Consider the following 18689-nt stretch of genomic DNA (forward strand, 5'->3'; position numbering starts at 1 on the left):
TTCTTGGGTCTCACCTTGGGCAGGCATGCAGCTGATGACTCCAAATATCTTTCTTTTTTCATTGACTTCAAGTTCCCAGGTCACCATGGCATGAATATTTTGGGGATCTCAGAAAACATCAGACATCCTTTTGCGTAGGGGGCCCATCTGAAACACAGACCTACTTCAGCCACTTTCTCGCGAACTTACCAACTTTGTCACATCTCCAAAATCCGGCGAACTTCAACTGAGCAAAAAAGATCCAACGATTAACATTTGGGCTGCATATTTGGATATCAGTTTCCTACACGAGAACCTCCTTGAGAAAAAAGGAGGGAATAAAATAGATAAATTCCGGAAAGACCGGCCAAGATAACCTTGACTGAAAACTGTGAATGTGAAACCGTGTGAGCAAAACCAGTCACGAATAACGCGCCGGTGCAGCTGAGCACGGCACGATTGACGCACCCCGGTGATTGCAGGAGCCAGTTGACAAGTAATTGCTAATGCGAGATGGAAATGAACACGTGGCCAGTCCCAAGCTTTGTAACCATTCATCATCAGCGGGATGGGTGCGGATGACATGCTATGGCGGCGAGAGGGTGCCATGGGGCTGACAATGAATATTTGTACGTTTTTCATCACAATATTGCAAGGTTCTTTAGTATTTGTACTATTGGAAATAAAGTGCGTGGCTTCTTTTAGATTTTTCTAACATGAAACTTATTTAGAGTGCACTGGTAAGTTAGCAAGTGCAAAACCAATTATATAGTTCCATTCACCAATATTTCTCAACCATTGTTTAAACTATTATTACTGAAGCCTCCCCGAGGAAGTGCTCCGAGTCTGTCCCGTCCCTGAACCCTGACCGTCCAGAGCAATCACTAGTTGGAATATCTCCGGGAACGTGACAATCCCTCCCGCACGGAGGATCCAAGGACTGAACAAGCCCCCCTCGACCCCTCGACCCAACATGTATATGTGACTTATTTCAGCGAGGAGGTATTTCTCGCAACACCGGCTGCAGCGTCGCCGCGGCCGTCGCCAGAGGAGGCGACGCGCTTTCGTAAACATTATCCCCTATTTTCAAGAGTAAAAAAAAAGTCCTTGAATTGGATTTTCAAAGCGTTTCCATGACTGTTGAAGGTTTGTAGAAAAGATATATGAAGAGATACTGATGTTTCATAAGGTAGGTAATGAGATACTGGCACGGACCTAAAACGAATCTTAACCGGAATTAACTACTTCAACGATAAAGATAAATGAATCTAGTTATTGGGGCCCAGGAGACAGGTTTTGGGTCGGAAGTTGAAAAATATAAAAGGCTGAGTACGACCATCTGGCAACGTTGGCGGGGCTTCTGAGCCAATGTAGAATACGAGATTATATTGCAAACAGTCTAATAAACAAACAAAACTTACCTTGTGGCTTATCAGCATCACCTTGCTGACCCAAGTTCCTCTGTACTCGGAGTCAAATTGCACTGGAGGCGTCTTGATCCCCGCCACCTCTAATCCCAGGCCACAGCACTCCACCTTGATCATCTTACCGTTAGATATACAGTTAGGACACATGCCATACGAAACCACAGCGTTATATTATGCTTAGAAGACCAGATCAGAATCACTACCTGTTCAAAATGATGCTTAGAGGCCCAGATGAGCATCACTGTATATATTAAATCTCAATGGCTGCAAGCGTGCCCCGAGCAGCCACCTGTGACCGCCGCCACGTCTGCACTATTGTAATGGCGGAAGTTTACCCCTGCCTGGAACGCTGTGATTGGTGGAGGTTAGTGAAGCAGGTACTTGGGTGGTTCATGAATCCCCGAAGCTTCACGCTGTCCGCCGCCATGTCCCCAAACCAACAGGTAGGAATGATTTATAGAAATGAACTTATTATAACACCATTAATTAACACTATCTTTTATTAAGGGAAACAGCAGGGGCCGTTACACTAATTATATTGCTTTCACATTAAAGACATACTCGCTTGATTGTTTATTACCTCGTTAAATATATGTAGTTCTATAATTACCTCGTTAAGTCTAATAAGTTACAAGATGCTTTCGTCACACCTGATTATAGTAACTAGACTGAAATAGTAACGGTAATAGTAATAGTATTTGCATAATATAGTAGAAATAGTAGTAGTAGTAGTAGTCAGAGAGAGAGAGAGAGAGAGAGAAAGCAATGGGAACCACCAGCTAGACACAACTCAGCCCCAGGAAAGCATGCAGCGTGTTGTGTCCGGGCTGAGTGGTTGTATCTATGATGACCTGGCGCTGGGAACACGACGACTCAGGGTTCTTTACGCGATAATACAGGAAAGAGACCGTAGTTATAGTATATGAGGAACTACAGGGCGGCGAACAAGGCAATCTGCAGTGGTAGTTAGGGAAATGAAGTCGTATCGCACGGAAGTAGGTATGTATATAAGTTAATTTTTCCGTTAGAATTAAAGCACATTCACGTTGCAATGGTCATGAGAGACAGCTAGGTCGGTAGACTCAGACGGTTCCGCCTCCCCCATCAATAATTTGCGTAGTCCGAAAAGAAAATTCATCGGGTTCTCTCTCTCTCTCTCTCTCTCTCTCTCTCTCTCTCTCTCTCTCTCTCTCTCTCTCTCTCTCTCTCTCTCTCTCTCGTTCATGGTGCCAATCTACCACTAGGGTCATAAAACTACCCACGGACATGCCCACCACAACTCCTACGAAATCATTGTCAAAGGTGTGTGCGTGTGTGTGTGTGTGTGTGTGTGTGTGTGTGTGTGACTGAGCGCCGAAATGTTTGAGAGTATGTCCCTATATAGGCTATACAGCAAGAGATAGGATAAGAATGTCTAAAGATAATAAAGTGAATAGGGATGGCGGTGATAGAAAGATTGGAGGACACGGGCTTTTAAAACTGTACGGAGATGATGATGATGATGATGACGCAGGAGGAGGAGGAGGGAGACTGAAGGACACGGGCTTTTAAATTGAAAGATAATGATGATGATGATGATGATGATGATGATGATTACGCAGAAGGAGGAGGCGGAGGAGGAGGAGGAAGACTAGAGGAAATGGGCTTTTAAATTGTAAGATAATGATGATGATGATGATGATGATGACACGGGAGGAGGAGAAGACTAGCTGGAGGACACGGGCTTTTAAAACTGTAAGATGAAAATGATAATGATGATAAAGGAAGAGAAAGAATAGAGAACACGGGCTTGTAAAGCTGAAATATGAAGATATAATGATGATGAAAGAGGAGCGGGAGGAGGAGGAGGAGAAAAATTGGAGGATCAAATGTATGATAATTAGAATGATGACAAAGAAGGAAGAGAGAGACTGAAGGACACGGGCTTTTAAAACTGAATGATGATGATGATGATGACAAAGGAGTAGGAGGAGGAGAGATAACAACCAGCCAGCCACCAGATGCCTCGCCCCGCAGAGTAGTCAGTCATCGGTATACGAGATAACTTCCCCACAGCTGCTGCCTCTTCCCTCTCCCTTGCCGAATCATAGGGTCACGAGAGGCCACTTGCGTTTTGACCACCATTTCCTGGACCGTCAAAGGCGTGGCCGTGTGAGCGTGAGGACCTACGTACGCACGCACAACTTGACTCAGCAGCTCTCGTGTCCAGTCTAGTCGGCGTGTGTCTGTCTGCTGAAGATGTTTTCCTCTTGATGCAGCAAAACACCTCTTCTCCATCATCTTTTCCTCCTCCGGTTTTGCCTGTATAGCACCTAGGTCGTCGCCGCCGCAGCCTCCGTCAGTTAGTTCTCTCTTAGCGTCCACGAGAAGCACTCCACCGTATCTTGTCCTCCTCCTTGGCCTCCGTTTCTTATTGTATTGTAACACTTGATCACTGTTGCCTCCATTAGTTCTCTCATTGCTTTCTTATATATATACCTCTTTTAACACTATTTTCCTTCCATCCTACCACCACTATCATCACCGTCACCTACACTGCCCCGCTACAGCTTGTTAATAATCTTCCTAATCAATATTTACTTTCTCTTCTGTCACTGTTTATCTCAATGGAGTATTATGAAGTGCGTCTGAAAAACACTTCGGTGGTTGGTTAGCTTTTCTTTCACTTCCAATCTCGTTATCCGCTTCTCTCTCTCTCTCTCTCTCTCTCTCTCTCTCAAAATGGGTACAGCGCACAAATCTTGGCCGCTTGTTGGGAGAGACATGGAAAACGTATGGGAGGAGGAGACTTTGGTGGGCCCTGAGGATCACCGAGCGAGGATGAGAGGCGATGACGGCTCCCTTGAGGTCTGCGCGAAGCCCCTCAGCAGGCAGGTAATGAATGACACGGCTATCAAGACGCCTCCAAGATATAAATAGTTCCAGTGTTTAGTCAGTCGGTTTATAGGATTGGCTCATACCGACGGAAACTTAGTATGCAGGGAAACTTTAACTGGCAAACAAATGTTGAAGTGGTCACTTGTTGTTAATTCTTACGTATTTTAGTGATTATTATCTGTCAGTCTCCTCAATTAAGTCAGATGTTCTTGAAGTAACGCCCCAGTGTAGCCTCTCTTTTGGCCACCCTATACTAATCGCTATATGAGTGCAACAGTTAGCGGGCTTTTTTCTTACATCTTTTTGTTGCCCTTGAGTTGCTCTGAAAAAAAAAAAAATATCGATATAGGTTCGCGGAGGTAATAAAAAAGTTGACTGATCCTATTTTCCTTGTTTCTTTTTTACAGGATACTAAAGAAGTAACACTCATTCTGACTTTAAGGCCCATATTCTCAACAATTTCGAGGCTTACACACCCACATTTGACGAGGCCTTCATAGAGGTTGTGTTAGTATTTCCATGGCTAATTTTATGAGGTTAATGACTGTTTCACAAGGCTTCTGCACCATGTTCTTAAAGAAAACACTCATAAGAACCAGACTGATTTTCTTTGTGACCTTTAGAAATGGTTGTTGTGAGTGCCAAAACCGTTTGAGTACAGGCCTAAGAACCACTATCGCAGGGGTAAAACTCTACGGTCATTTAATGCTCATTTCGTTATCTCGTGTCGTTGCTTTCGATGGATTTTTCTTTTCATTTACAAATAATTTCATCACAGGGCTTGTGGATGGGCATAGCTGTGTGCCTGATGCTGTGGGTGGCGGCGGCGGCGGCCCTGGCTGTGGTGAGGAACATGAGGTTCGCACCGTGGCTCAACTCTGTCCAGGTAACCCTCAAGCATTATTACTCTTATCAGAAGTTTCTTTCTGCCCTTTAATTTTTTTTTCATTATTTGTGTGCATCCTTTTGTGATAAATTTCGACCCTTCGCGATAAATTTCCATTCTTTATCCTAGTCCTTTCATCTGTGATCAGAATAGAACATGGAGCAAAATGTAGGCATATGAATATTTTAGTTTCTTATACATAACATTTTTACATTAATTGATATGAGGGTTGTGTATAACCATGTATGAAGACCATGATAAAGCACTAAATAGCATTAATAAAGCTACAATGTTTCTTTGCATGGCTCGGTCTAGGATGACGAGGATGATGGCAGCAAGACGCACACAATGTCAGAAGCAGACCAGAGAAAGGTGTGGCCCCAGACAGCTGTGCTCCTGCCTGCCCTTGCCAACCACTACCCCGTGCATCACCTCACAGTTCACCAACCACATAGCTGTAGGTAGTCTCTCTCTCTCTCTCTCTCTCTGATGTTGTTAATTTAAGTGGACAGATCACTTGGTCTGGATCATATGGTCTGTGTGGCTGGAAAATCTATGTAAATTGTCTGTCTGTCTGTCTCTCTCTCTCTCTCTCTCTCTCTACCACCCCAGTCTAGTAGAAGCCTTGACACCCTTGCTATTTCTTCCGCCAGATGAAACTCAAGACAGAAGACAGACATGGCACTTCAGACCATTTCAAGGACACCTCATGAAGCAGGCTCATGCAGACATCATCTTACACACTGATGCTGTAGGCTTGAGACTCACACTGAAGCATTCCAAAAGTCCCACAGCCACCCAACCCAGCTACACCCTCTCTCTGACCAACACCACAGCTTTAAAGTCACACGTGGAAGACCTGGCAAATATCTTAGTACCCCAAAACATATCTCACTTAAAACAGAATAGTCTGCCTAATGTGAATAAGATGCTTCATGGCACCTGGACAGTTGTAGATGTGACGGAGTACCTGCAGGACTGGTTGTTCGTTGGGTCTGACCTGTGGGTGGAGGTGGTTGCCCTGCACAGACTCCAGGAGGATGCTGGGAGAGGGTATCCAGTGCTCCAGCTCCAGCCTACCGTGTGTGTGTGGGATGACCAAGGTGACGAGGATGCTGCCAAGAGTGGTGATCACCTGAAAACTGCACTCAAGGTTTTTCTGGAAACAAAAATGCAGGAAAGGGCTGCTGGAAGGTTGTGGCCAGACTCAGAGCAACACGGTGAAGATGAGACTGAAGCTCCCAGGCAGAGGAACAAACGAGAAACACCTAATAGCCTATGTAAGGTGAGTGAGCCAGGGGTGAAGAATTATTAAGAACCTAATAAATAATTCAGCATACTTACTACACTGTATACATATTGGACATACATGTTGTCATAATAAGACCTCAACAGGAATGAAGCTCAATATCCAGGTTTTTATTTTAAGCCCATTACAGTTGCTGCAATGACTAAACAGACCCATATTAGCTTGTCTATTCTGATGGTAACCCCTTTGTTCTAAATAGGACGCTGAAAAGTGTCTGTCCCATCTAGGGTTCAGTTTAAAACTTTTCAATATGGCTAGTCAGAATGATCTTGTAAGCATTCCCAAAATCATGATGTTATATTACTTGGCTTCTACACATTCCTCCCTGTGCATGGCAGGTGCAGTGGGTGGAAGTCTCCAAGCAGGAGCTGGGCCTCGGCTTGGTGCTGTTTCCCAACACCCTCATCCTCAAGTACTGTGATGGTTCCTGTCACATCCTTGACCACTCAGACATCTTCTCCACTAATGCACTCTTCAGGGCTAAGTACAAGTGAGTTACATTATTTCCAGCACAGCTCATGCCTTCCTTGATCATTACAAGCAATGGACATATTTTGCAAAGAAGTTTCTTATAAAAAAAAAAAAAAAAAAAGTTATATCACCACCACCCCTGAGCCCAAGTTTCCTACAAAGGCAGAGCTGGGAGCCAAAAGTAATGAAATGCTAGGATGTCCAAAGACAGTGCTGGGGTGCTCAAGCCCTTCTCCCCTTTGTACTAGGTGTTGTGAGTGGTCTTTTAATTGGATTAGATCCTTTTTAAGCATTTTGTCTGATGAGGATCAGCCAGGGATTGGGTTACATTTTATGCATGATTGAGAAGTATCAGTAGTTTTAAATTCCTTTTTCTTAGAATACTATATAACAAATTCTGACACAAAGCAAGTCTGAGTCTCTTCTTGTTCCTTTAGGTTTTTGAGGGAGTCAGCCTCCATGCCATCACCTCAGTGCATCCCAACAAATTTCAATCATCAACAATTCTTTGTGTGGGACACCAATCACAATAACATCAAGATGATCAAGGTGTGGGACCTTGATGCTGAAAAATGTGGCTGCCGGTAATGCAGGACAGGGTGTGAATGTACTTTTTGGGTCTAGATAAGTGGCTAAGCCAACAAGGCAGTGCAACGATGTTTAGCTGTTATCTAAATAAAGTTTTTCATCCCCTTTCTTTTAAGAATTTACAATCCAGCTCTGTATGGGAGGTAAAATATATTAAGACAAATTTTTATCAGTTGAATATAAGTTTCCACAAGTTGTTATTAAGATATTGAAGAATTTGAATCACTTTATTTCTTTTAGAGTTGAAAGGAAACTTGTCAATGAATGTTGGGAAGAACTGTCATGATTATTAAAAAGGCCAAAATAATATATTTTGCAACACTGTTGAGTAATACAGGCTGCAGATGATGGAGGAAGTATCAGTTTACATATCCAGTAAAAGCTGAATGTTACAGTAAGTCTGGAAGAAGCCAGAGGGTGAGTAATGAAAGGAAGATTCATCATGGAGATCAGGGAAAAGATATGTGACAGAATTATAAGTACAGAAGTAGAGTTTGACTACTGCCTTTAACATTTCAGTGGCATGGTCAAGTACAAGGCCACTGCTAGACATTCAGGATAATTGGGACATGGCTCAGTTATGTAAGACCACAAATGACAAAGGTACAATTTATATGGAGGGCTGGGGGCCCGTTCCTCCCTGAAATTCTTTTTATCAAAACGTTCTCCGGCAGTATTTCCTGGCATATGAAGACAGTTAGAAGAAGAAACCAAACGGTCTAATAAACAAAAAGGGGAAGCAAACCTTATATTTGGTCATCCCAAGTGTTGGGTATTTTTAATAAAATAAACCACTGCAAGGTCACCTGCCTTACAAAACATGTTGTTTCGGTAACATAGAAATTTGTAACTATACATACAGAACTAACAACTTGTATCATTTGCATGGCTGCAGAAATGACTTGTTGTCCATTATAGAAACCTTCCTGTGACAAATGGTCACCCACCATTACCCTGACTCATCCACACCTTAAGTACAATGTCCACTCTGGAATTTATAGGCTCTTACGAGTTGGTGCACAAAAGTCAAATTCATCCTACTAAATGATTGTTCACAAAATACTTAATGATGGGACATTGTATAACTGGGTAATCATTTTACACTACCAATTGATCAGAAACATTCATAAGGGATGTTCCTGTGAGATGGTGTTCTGAGCCACCAAGAAAACCAAGGAATGAACCCTTACCTAAAAGTAGTGACCTCCACTCAGGTTCCTCATTATCTACAAACTCTTGGCTGGTTCAGAATTTCCATCAGGGAACAAATCCAGTTCTGCCATTCAAGCATAGTTAACATTTAGGTGAAGGTGAGACCAGCACCCTTGTAGGTGTTGAAGATCTTCTCAATGGAGTTAACGTACGCAGCTGTGCGAAGATCAATTCCAAGATTGTACTTGATGGCTGTCCTCATGATGGCCTGAAAGATGAATAAAAAATGATTTTCTGAAACATCCGAATATTGTTTTTCAGTCTCAAAGTCTATTAGTCATAGTTTATGGAAAATAGGCTCAAAAACCTGGACAAATGAAGAGATTTATCCAGTTCCGTTTAAAGATCTGTAGAGATTAATGATAAAACGTTAAACTGTAATGAGCAATTACAGATTGGCATTAATATATAAATTCTCTACTACAAATATAACTGATATTTTGAAGTCAAAATATGGCACAGCAGAGTAATTTTCTTTGAAGCAGAGCGCAGTAATTAAGAACCTACCCTGGCGGAGCGCTCCATGCCGTAGTCCAGGCCGGAGTGCACGATGTCCTTCTCTGATGCGCCCTGAACCACAACACATTTGTTAGTCTCTGCTGCATATATTGGTATAGTCATATATATAAATATAAATATAAATATATATATATATATATATATATATATATATATATATATATATATATAAATATAAATATATATATATATATATATATATATATATATATATATAAGAACAATATGTGAGACTTCAGAGACATTTATGATTCATGAATATACTTTAGTTTCTCTGAGAACATAAAAGTTTGTCTTTCTGCAAGCATATAGTAACCTCAGTTGCCAGCATACTTAGCACAATTTTTTCTTCCTAATGGGCAGCATAAGAATGATGTTACATAACACTGTCCAAAGTAAGGGACGTATTAATCAAACATGAAAATCTAATCAATATTAAGCTTCTTTTATTACACTGCAACTCAAGGTGTCTACATGCATAGTTCACTTTTGTTGGCATGCTAAGGATGGGAAAGGTGTGTGTGTGTGTGTGTGTGTGTGTGTGTGTGTGTGTGTGTGTGTGTGTGTGTGTGTGTAATTCACCCACAGCCTGATCACGAGTTAGACTCTCAATCTCCGGCAAGTACCCTCCCAACAAGAGTAAGGCTCATTATAGTCGATCTCTGGGTGCTGCAAGGACCTTCACACACCACACGCCCCATCCCTCTTGCTCAAGGGGGAGGGTAACCACTCCTTGACAGTGGAAAAATCCCAGCCTGAGCAGTGCTCAAGCCTCCACCTGCCAGGCCTCGAAGCTTGGCAGCACAGAGCTTTTAACAAGTGAGCTACGGAGTGATGTGTGTGTGTGTGTGTGTGTGTGTGTGTGTGTGTGTGTGTGTGTGTGTGTGTGTGTGTTTAAAATATAAAATGAGCTATAACACATACCTTACCTATGTTTAACTTTACAGGAACTCAATAGCATTTAAGCTGATGTTACACACACAAAACTTGGTTCTGATTCATGCAATGCACATTACTGGGGTTGCAACTTTCATACAGAACATGTTACCACAACTAAGCAATGGTGTGTTACTGCTCCACACAAAACATAAAAAAGCAGAATTATGTTAAGCAAAGTCACTCACAAGTAAAATAAATGTTTCAGAAAAAATCTGCAGTGAAGATCTAAAAAAAAAAAAAAAAAAAAAAAAAAGTTTACCCTTCTGAAGAACCACAAAGATGATTTTCAACAATTTATGGATACCATGTGCAGAAGTGAAGGAAATGACACTACCACTTCATTTCCACCAGCCAAGGCTAAAGCCCTGGCCAGGCAGCACATGCAGACAACTTGGCAGTCTTTTTGCCCTAAGAAAGGTGCTTATCAGGTAGTTGTCATCTAACACAACATACCCCCAAAAGTAAGAGTGGCTGCCTGAATGAGGTAATATCCCTTTATCATATGAGGAAACCAACATATCCTATTAAAGCTGAAACACTCCAGGACACAGGAATGACACCCAAGCCTCATAACTGGTGTTGTGTCCTCAAATTTTGCATAAAAATCAACATAGTTGAGTTTTACCATGAAAAATGTAAATAAAATCATGGAAGCAGTGACTCAATGAACCTCTTTCAAACAAAATAAAAAGTCCTTACTTGTGAGCTTTTACACAAAAGCACACCTAAAAAGCACAAGTTCTTGAGTGCTCTTAAAGATGATGGATGAACTATTCACAGTTTATATACAAAAATTCCAACCTACTGCAACCCTGCCCATGAAAATTTACTTATCAGATCAAAATTGGTTACTACTAAGTAAAACATTGGGTAGTTACTGAAATAACACCAACATGCTACATGCAACTGGATAAGAGTAAGTTCTTATTGCACAATACAGTATATGATTGTCTGTGTGTTACTACTACATATAATATAAGGTGTTTATTATCATCAAGCCAATCTAGATGCATATGAAAAAAATCCAGATTTTACAATCTTTAAAAATTTTAGGTAGACTTGATGAAAATGAACTAAAAACTAATCTGTTAAGCTTTATAAAAGCACTGATGCAAGAGGGCTTGTCTGTTATCACATGCTTTCAGGGTTGATGGAGGACTTGATGTGTTAATACAATATTAATGGTCAGTCTATGTAACTTCTACAAAATCATAAGCTTTTCTTTGTTGGGCTTTTCTGTCAAGCAGTTTTGAAACATATACATTACTTGCAGACTCTTCATGGCCATCTGCCAGAACTGCACTGCATTCTTCTTTCATTATCATTCATGACGCACTTTGATCATGACTTCACCGATCCTATAATAGCATGAAGTGGGTGCATCCCTCCGCTGTTTCACTCAACATATTTAACATGGGCAGGGAAAACTGGTAGAGTATCCATCCTAGCATCCCAGACCCTATAATGTACTTTTAGGGTTGAAGGAATGTAGTAAGCAGGTTGAAAGATGAACAGATAGAAAGGGGTGAGGGGAAAAAAGGGAAGTGAGTTCAGACAGATTCACGCAAGGGTAAAGCCACCAGACACTGCAGGGGACAACAGATAAGCAAGGGCCAATACCAAGGAAGTGTTAATCTGATGATCTACATCAATCATCCTTAATATACCCACACCATTGCTCATTTCTGGTAAATTCAGAGCTAACATAAATGGAAATCTAAGCTTGCATCTAGCAATTTGCTGGATACTACTATGTGCAAAGGTAAGTGCATGGATCAACAAAAATGTTGGCCTAATCTTGTTTTTTGACTCTTCAGAACTAATTTTGCAGGGAATACCAGGGACTCACATGGGGCAAACATTCACTCTCTTGTTGATATGGCACACACTCCCAGCCTCACCCACACTTCCAGAAACTTTATGTGCACACTCACATTCACCCAACCACATACAAACACCTAAAGGTCTACTCAGTTCCATTAGTTTTCTGTATTTGAGATGCTCTAGACTCAGGTGTGGATAGCTATTTTCCAGTGCAACACAACAAACAAACATGGCTCCCTTACAAGGTGACCACTGAGTTAGTAATTAGAAGGCAAACTCATTAAGTGTTAGTGAATGAGTTGTAATGCTCAATCCTTTCACATTTCTTTGCCTATACTCAGGTGGCAGAGCTTGTTGACCTTTCTACAGCCTCAAAATCAGTAAAATTAATTAGGTAGGCTAGACTTCCCTAACCAACCAAAACCTAATCTCTTTGAAGTCGATTCTAGAAACTGGTAAGAGCGTCAACAAACTGTGCGACTGGAATGTAGGAAAGTTTTGAAGAGAGGATGTCTCCAGCATTACTGCCAACCTGACTGCAGTGACACAACTACGTACAGAAATGCGTTCCTGAAAAGACTGGGATGGTGTGATGGGAATCCTGCCACCGACACGGCCGAAACGCCGCTCAAGAGACTCCTGAACAGATTCTGTAGGAGGGATATTTTTTTTCGTAATTTTGATTGACTCTTGTGACCATGTTTACACAGGGCTCGGGGAGGGATGGAGGGAAGGAATGTTGATGGATGGAAGTAAAAAGAGAATTTTGAAGCAACATGTATCTTGATGCTTTGCCTCAGTTAACAGTGCTTTTGTTATGAATGTAGTGTTTCCATTGCTAGATCTGCCCTTAGCCGCTTACTCTCAGCCTCCTTAGTGTGTAGGTAAAGTGTGAGTGAAAAGTGTGGAATATACAGAAAGCCCTTTTATTAAGGACAGTGGTGCAGAAACAAAGCTGAAACGGAAAGCATGTTGTGTATAATTAAGGGCTAGCCGAGTCAAATGTGTAAACATCTTCCAAAAAATAAACATAGAGAAGGGATGATCATAGCAGGTGAAGTGGTAGTATGGTGACTCACAGCGATGCGCTGGGCAAACTTTTCACTAGGAGTCACTGAAAGTTCTTGCTGAAAGTGTTTGGACAGGGAATGAGACACAGAGTCTGCAAAAAAAGTAAGCCAGTTCAACTTGGTCCTCGAGATATTCTTTCATACTCATACCTACCATCAGTGTCTGGAAATCCTTTAGATCTTTAATGTTACAGATATAAACTGCAGCAAACTTCAATGAGATAAAACTACTGCAAATGTAAAATATTCAGTTTCTCTAATTTCACATTACCTTGCAACACCTCTCAGCATCTAGTGATCTGTTTGACATTATACTGCTCATGCACATGTCTTCCCTACTGTACTAGAAGAGCCATTGATATTCATTTAACATCTAACACCATCACAAAAAAATTGTTTAAATTTTGAGGTTTCCCCTTTGACACACTGGCTTTGGCTATCCCTTTTGTGCATACTGGGGAATGAGCTTCAAGACTGGTCAAGGAGATGAATGATCCACAGAGGAGAGAAATGAGTGAACCTATCCTTCCTCTGCTCTTAAGTCTGGGAAGGAATCATTCAATTATCAAATTACTGTAGAAAATGTAAACACTCAAAAACCCTGCAATGTAAAAGCATGTATTATCATTTATTAGCAGCTTTGAGGCATGTAAAATGCATGATATAAAAAAACAAAGACTAATTATACACATCAAAGCAAAAGAACAAATGAAGAATGTTGATTATACTGTCCTTGTGTTGGTCCTGGGATGTAAAACCAAAGTTATCTATTGCTTCATACTTAAAAATAAGAATAATTATTTCTTTTTTATAAATCTTCTTACAATTGCATTTTCTTTTATGTGGAAAATGAGCAAGTTGCAATATTATTTCATCTAAAAAAATCTTTGAACAAAAGCTGCATCTTTCTTTTGGTTAAAATACTGTTGGCATCAGAAGTAGTTACCATAGGATGTACTTTACTCTATTTATTTCTATTTGTATTGTATTGCTACTGACTGTTGCTTAAGTAGGTTAGTATGCTGAAACTTACCAAGCAGGTGGTAGTTAGACTCTCGCTCATACTTGAAGGTGAGGCGACCATAGGAAACGTGGTTGAGGTTCTTTAGCCACTCGAAGTAGGAGACTGTGACACCTCCGGCGTTAATGTACAAGTCTGGGATGACCAACACATTCATGTCCTGCAGGATTTTGTCAGCAGCTGGGGTGGTGGGTCCATTGGCAGCCTCAGCAATGATCTGGAGGAAGTTTTATAAAATTAGAAATGAAAAATAATTAATTGCAGTGTGTGTACATGATAATGGTGATGTAGCTGTGTAATAACAGATATGATGCATGCATAGAAAAAGAAATGGGATAGTGAATTGAGTGTCAAGTGATGTAACTAAAAGTGTGATAAGAAAATGGAGGAATGACAGAAGAAAAGGACTTGATACTTAATTGTAAAAGACAGAGTACAAATATAAGCAGCATGAGGGAATACACACCTTGGCTTGAATCCTGCCGGCGTTGCCCTTGTGAATGACCTTCTCAATGGCAGCAGGGATCAGGATGTCACACTTCTCATACAGCAAGTTCTCTCCCTTGTATGTCTCTGCACCGGGGAAGCCCATGATGGTGCCATTTTCAATCTTCCAGTTCTCAAGTTCCTGCGAGAAAAAAATTATTGTCAGCCTAAAGAGTTGGGGGAAAAAAAAAAAAAATAATAATAAATAAATAAATAAATACAGCAAAACTTTCAATCAAGAGCATCTATAAAAAGAGAGATAAAGAAAACAAAGGATGAATTTAATCTCTGAGAGCCAGTGTGTTGCCTGACCTTGGGATCAATGCCACTAGCATTGTAGATCTCTCCATCCACCTCCTTGATGCCAATGCAGGTGGCTCCCGCACGGTGCAGGTACCTCATGGAGTGCAGACCCACGTTACCAAAGCCCTGAAACACCAAAGACCAACATTACTGAAACCCTCAAAGGTACAGATCCATAATACTAAAGCCCCAAAACCCAAAACAGTACAGAAAGGTCTGGATTAACAAGCAGGCTAATGAGGCTATGCTCTTATGCCCTCAATGGTTCTAGCCCTTGCCCTTTAGATGCAAGTAAAAATAATTATTGTAGGATACTTTATGAACCTAGATCCAAATTCTTTTCTGGGAATATACGTTTTTTTTCTTTTTATCGTAATAATTACAGTTATCTTGTGTAGAGAAGAAAACAAACAAATGCTAAATAAGTTTATGCAAGATGAAGGTTGCTGTGAGTGTATGTGTGGGCGTCAATACTAGGCAGGTGCAAAACGAGAAACTGGGTCAGATCCAATGGGGGGCCAGAGAGAGGCTGTTAGTCCCTGCTGACAACTTGTTTGGGAAATATTCTCTGCAGATTTAAATGCAACACTCAGCTAATCATAAGTACCTTACCTGCAATTCCTACCCATATTCTCATTCCAATATTATGTATGATTTAAGATAAGATGGACAAGTACATAACTTTATCAAGGATGTAGGAACACCTTCGTGGACCCCACTGATACCAGGCACATTTTCAACCTGCTGCTCTAAGCGAAGGTTGGGTGGACAAAGCTTGGCTGAGATGCAAGGCTACATGAAACTAACTAAGCCAACACTAAGTCCCTCACCTGAACGATGAAGGTCTTGCCCCCCCAGCCAGGGGTGATGCCGATCATGGCCATGTAGGAGGCCTCATTGATGAAGTTTTCAAGGCCGTGGAAGACACCGCGGCCGGTGGCTGAGGTGCGGCCATGGATGCCTCCCTGGTTAACGGGCTTGCCGGTGACGCAGGCGTGGGCATTGATGTCGTCATGGCCTTGCAAGAGGGGGAGAAAATCGTCATCAACATAAGGGGTAATAAATTATGTTTTGGGTTCTGGTGAGGATCTGGAAAACCAATTTCTAAAATTATAAACTCAAACACTGCATATGTTATGTCATTAGTCAACTGAACAATAAAAAAATATCATATCTGAAAATGAAAATAAAAAGGAAAATGCAACAAGCAACAGCTAATCAGGTATTGCAAATCACTTTCATTGGCTTTACTCAAAATAAGATAATCAAATTTACTAACACAACTATGCAAGTCACCAATCAATGCATGCAATATGTTTTGGAGCCCACCACCAAGATTTATCTGTAAACATTAGCACAACTTCTGACTGTTAAAAATTGAAAACCGTTTCCAGGCATTATCTCTTTAACCCTTTCCATCCGTAACGCAGACGTCGGCGTCATGGATGGAAAGGGTCAAGAGGAAATGGAAGAGGATTAATCCTCTTCTAAACCTCTCAATCCTCCTCTAAATTCCTCTTAATCCTCTTCCATTTCCTCTCAAGAGGTTTAGAAGAGGATTAAGAGGAAATGGAAGAGGATTAAGAGGTTTAGAAGAGGACTAACGGTGACGCCGTCGGATGCTGACGTCGGCATCGCCAGAGTGAAGGGGTTGAAAGAGCCAAAGGGCAAGGTTCTCATGCTGAAAACTCAATGTGCTCACCAAGATTACCTCTACCATGCTGCAATGAAATATAAATGTAATCAAGGAGTCAACATAATGACATGCGTTGATAGGCACTATAGTTTAGAAAAGACATTAAGTAGGATTTAATTCCTAAGCGTGATTTAGTTTGGGAAAGTGACTGTCCAGGGGAGAAGCGATCACAACAGTACAGCCAACGCCACAACACAGAATCAATTCATCTCTGCTCTACCTCAGGAGTCCTCACAGACTGCTGAAGACTGTCTGCCTACACACACACACACACACACACACACATCCACACACACAAACACCCACATCCACACTCACTACAAGCACAAAATGATCCTGTGTGTACTGGCTGCATCGTACAGACATGCAGACATGAGTTTGATAATTTAAGACACTCCTTCATGTTGCAATTTTCATTTCACATCAAGCAATTATGCACCACTGATTCTACTGTTTTGCCTTATTGTAAATACAACATTCTTTGTGTTCATGACAATATATAACAAGGTAATGGGTGATATACCCACTATGCATTCTCTGCACACTGTTTGGAGAGGCCAGGGACCTCAGAGCTGATTTGTGGCTTTACTTTATGACACAGCAGAGCAAAGTGTTCTGTGGGTCTGATGAACCTACCAATGGTGTTGGCATAGGTGTCCGCAATCCACGACATCTCCCGCTCCCCAGTTCCCATGTCAGGGGCAGGCACATCCACACCAGGGCCTGTGGGGTTCATCGGGCACTCTTTGTTATCCTGACACTAAGCTCATTACCTTACTGCTCTCACTGCTGCTCCACATACTCTGCACACCAACAAAACACCTCCAGCGACGGGGCAATGCCTCTCGGTGCTCAGGGCCAGAACGAGACACATTTGGACTGTAACACTGACAAACGGACAGAGAAACAGCACAGCTTTCTCTCGGCACCCAGTGTGGGTTTACAGTTGTGTGCATCTGTGTGTGTGATTATGGCATTATCCTGGTGGTCCATCTCTCCCCCTCTCAGCACTTTCCCCTAATCTTCATTAGTTAGATGAGACTCAGGAGTAGAAGGGATGAAGGAAACAAAATTAAGAAGAGGAGCACCACTAGAAGCAAGATACAGCATACTGCGCCAAGGGCCAAGACAGTGTGTGGTGGTGGGAGGGGCACCTTCTTACCAACAGTCTTGGCGTAAGTGTCAGCAATCCAAGACATCTCGCGCTCACCCGTACCCATATCAGGAGCCGGGACATCCACCCCCGGGCCTATCAGCAGCAGCAACAGCATGAGTGGTAGTGTGTGTTTGGAAATTAAGTGGAATGGATGATAAAAATGAGTCACACTCGATGATAATGTTAGCAAAGAAAAGGGGAAAGAACTTACAGAGCCCAAAAATATCCCTATATCTTGTGAGATCTGAGCAGGTATTAAAGATTCAAGAAATATGTAGGACAGAGCTCTCACTTTTTTTGTATGTAGTTTTGATAAAGTGTACAGCTTACTGTAGTGCATAATACAAATTTTACAGAAACAAAGGTAACAACACCACAATAAGGTCAACTAATCATGTTGAACTTCTTTCCATGACTGATCCAATTTTCTTGATATTTCTCTTTAACCTCAGATGCCACTAGTTAATTGACCTTCCAAAGACACACAGTGAAAAACATGTATTCTTGAGGTTTCTGCAATAAAATTGTTAACAAAATTAGCTTTTATAGTGTGCATTAATTAAATTATATAAAAAAGAAATGTTAATTAAAATTTGAATAAAAAATGTATTCTATTTATAAACACCTTTGATGCTCTAAGTATTCTAAGAACTCCCACACACACACTCCCTTTGTGGGACACTATACCTCCCTTCCCATCTCTCCTGTAATCCTCACCCCAATAAACAACTCATTAAGTGTTTTCTATTCATCTACAACTTTGGTGCTCTGTATACTTAACTACTCCCACATACACTATGTTTATGTGACATTAAAGCCTCCCTCCTCATCTCTCATGTATTCCTCAATGTGATAAACAAATCTAACATGCAGTAGTCATCACCCACCTTGTACTCTTCTATCTGACTTTCATAAATCCTCCTCAC

The 18689-nt window shown here is 41.4% G+C and overlaps 2 protein-coding genes and 1 long non-coding RNA gene across 10 annotated transcripts in view; 1 reads left to right on the top strand and 2 right to left on the bottom strand.

The window, feature by feature from the left end:
* Window positions 1-49: 49 nt before the first annotated feature.
* Window positions 50-2099, bottom strand: LOC126981499 (uncharacterized). The gene is made up of 2 exons (XR_007733966.1): window positions 1610-2099; window positions 50-147 (listed from the first exon to the last, which is right to left on the bottom strand). It is a non-coding gene; the product is annotated as an uncharacterized LOC126981499 (long non-coding RNA).
* Window positions 2100-3544: 1445 nt separating this feature from the next.
* Window positions 3545-8721, top strand: LOC126981503 (uncharacterized). 2 transcript variants are annotated; one of them, XM_050832608.1, is made up of 6 exons: window positions 3545-4280; window positions 5062-5169; window positions 5485-5626; window positions 5823-6454; window positions 6817-6968; window positions 7387-8721. In XM_050832608.1, exons 1-6 carry the CDS (start codon window positions 4128-4130, stop codon window positions 7535-7537), a joined length of 1338 nt encoding a protein of 445 aa, XP_050688565.1. In that variant the 5' UTR covers window positions 3545-4127; the 3' UTR covers window positions 7538-8721. The 2 variants fall into 2 exon arrangements, with proteins under 2 accessions (XP_050688565.1, XP_050688566.1); XM_050832609.1 differs by lacking the exon at window positions 3545-4280 and adding an exon at window positions 4685-4790.
* LOC126981502 (glutamate dehydrogenase, mitochondrial-like) overlaps window positions 8284-18689 on the bottom strand; it is a 32170-nt gene continuing 21764 nt past the window's right edge. For 3 of the 7 annotated variants that reach the window (XM_050832604.1, XM_050832606.1, XM_050832601.1), the window contains 8 exons: window positions 17244-17330; window positions 15742-15929; window positions 14921-15037; window positions 14589-14750; window positions 14135-14339; window positions 12590-12681; window positions 9257-9319; window positions 8284-8957 (listed from right to left, as the gene is read on the bottom strand). In XM_050832604.1, the coding sequence (XP_050688561.1) occupies window positions 8838-8957; window positions 9257-9319; window positions 12590-12681; window positions 14135-14339; window positions 14589-14750; window positions 14921-15037; window positions 15742-15929; window positions 17244-17330 (1034 nt within the window). In that variant the 3' untranslated portion in view covers window positions 8284-8837. Of the gene's footprint in view, window positions 8958-9256; window positions 9320-12589; window positions 12682-13110; window positions 13194-14134; window positions 14340-14588; window positions 14751-14920; window positions 15038-15741; window positions 15930-17243; window positions 17331-17769; window positions 17857-18689 lie in introns of all 7 variants that reach the window. The other 4 variants (XM_050832605.1, XM_050832602.1, XM_050832607.1 and 1 more) reach the window with 3 other exon arrangements.

The sequence above is a fragment of the Eriocheir sinensis genome, chromosome 48 (genome assembly GCF_024679095.1).
Source record: "Eriocheir sinensis breed Jianghai 21 chromosome 48, ASM2467909v1, whole genome shotgun sequence".
Taxonomy (NCBI): domain Eukaryota; kingdom Metazoa; phylum Arthropoda; class Malacostraca; order Decapoda; family Varunidae; genus Eriocheir; species Eriocheir sinensis.

Excerpts from the sequence above, each read along its gene's own strand:
- LOC126981503 (XM_050832608.1), top strand. The coding sequence starts at position 4,128 with ATGGGTACAGCGCACAAATCTTGGCCGCTTGTTGGGAGAGACATGGAA. Across the intron at positions 4,281-5,061 it reads CGAAGCCCCTCAGCAGGCAG|GGCTTGTGGATGGGCATAGC; the intron begins GTAATGAATGAC and ends ATTTCATCACAG. Across the intron at positions 6,455-6,816 it reads CACCTAATAGCCTATGTAAG|GTGCAGTGGGTGGAAGTCTC; the intron begins GTGAGTGAGCCA and ends TGTGCATGGCAG.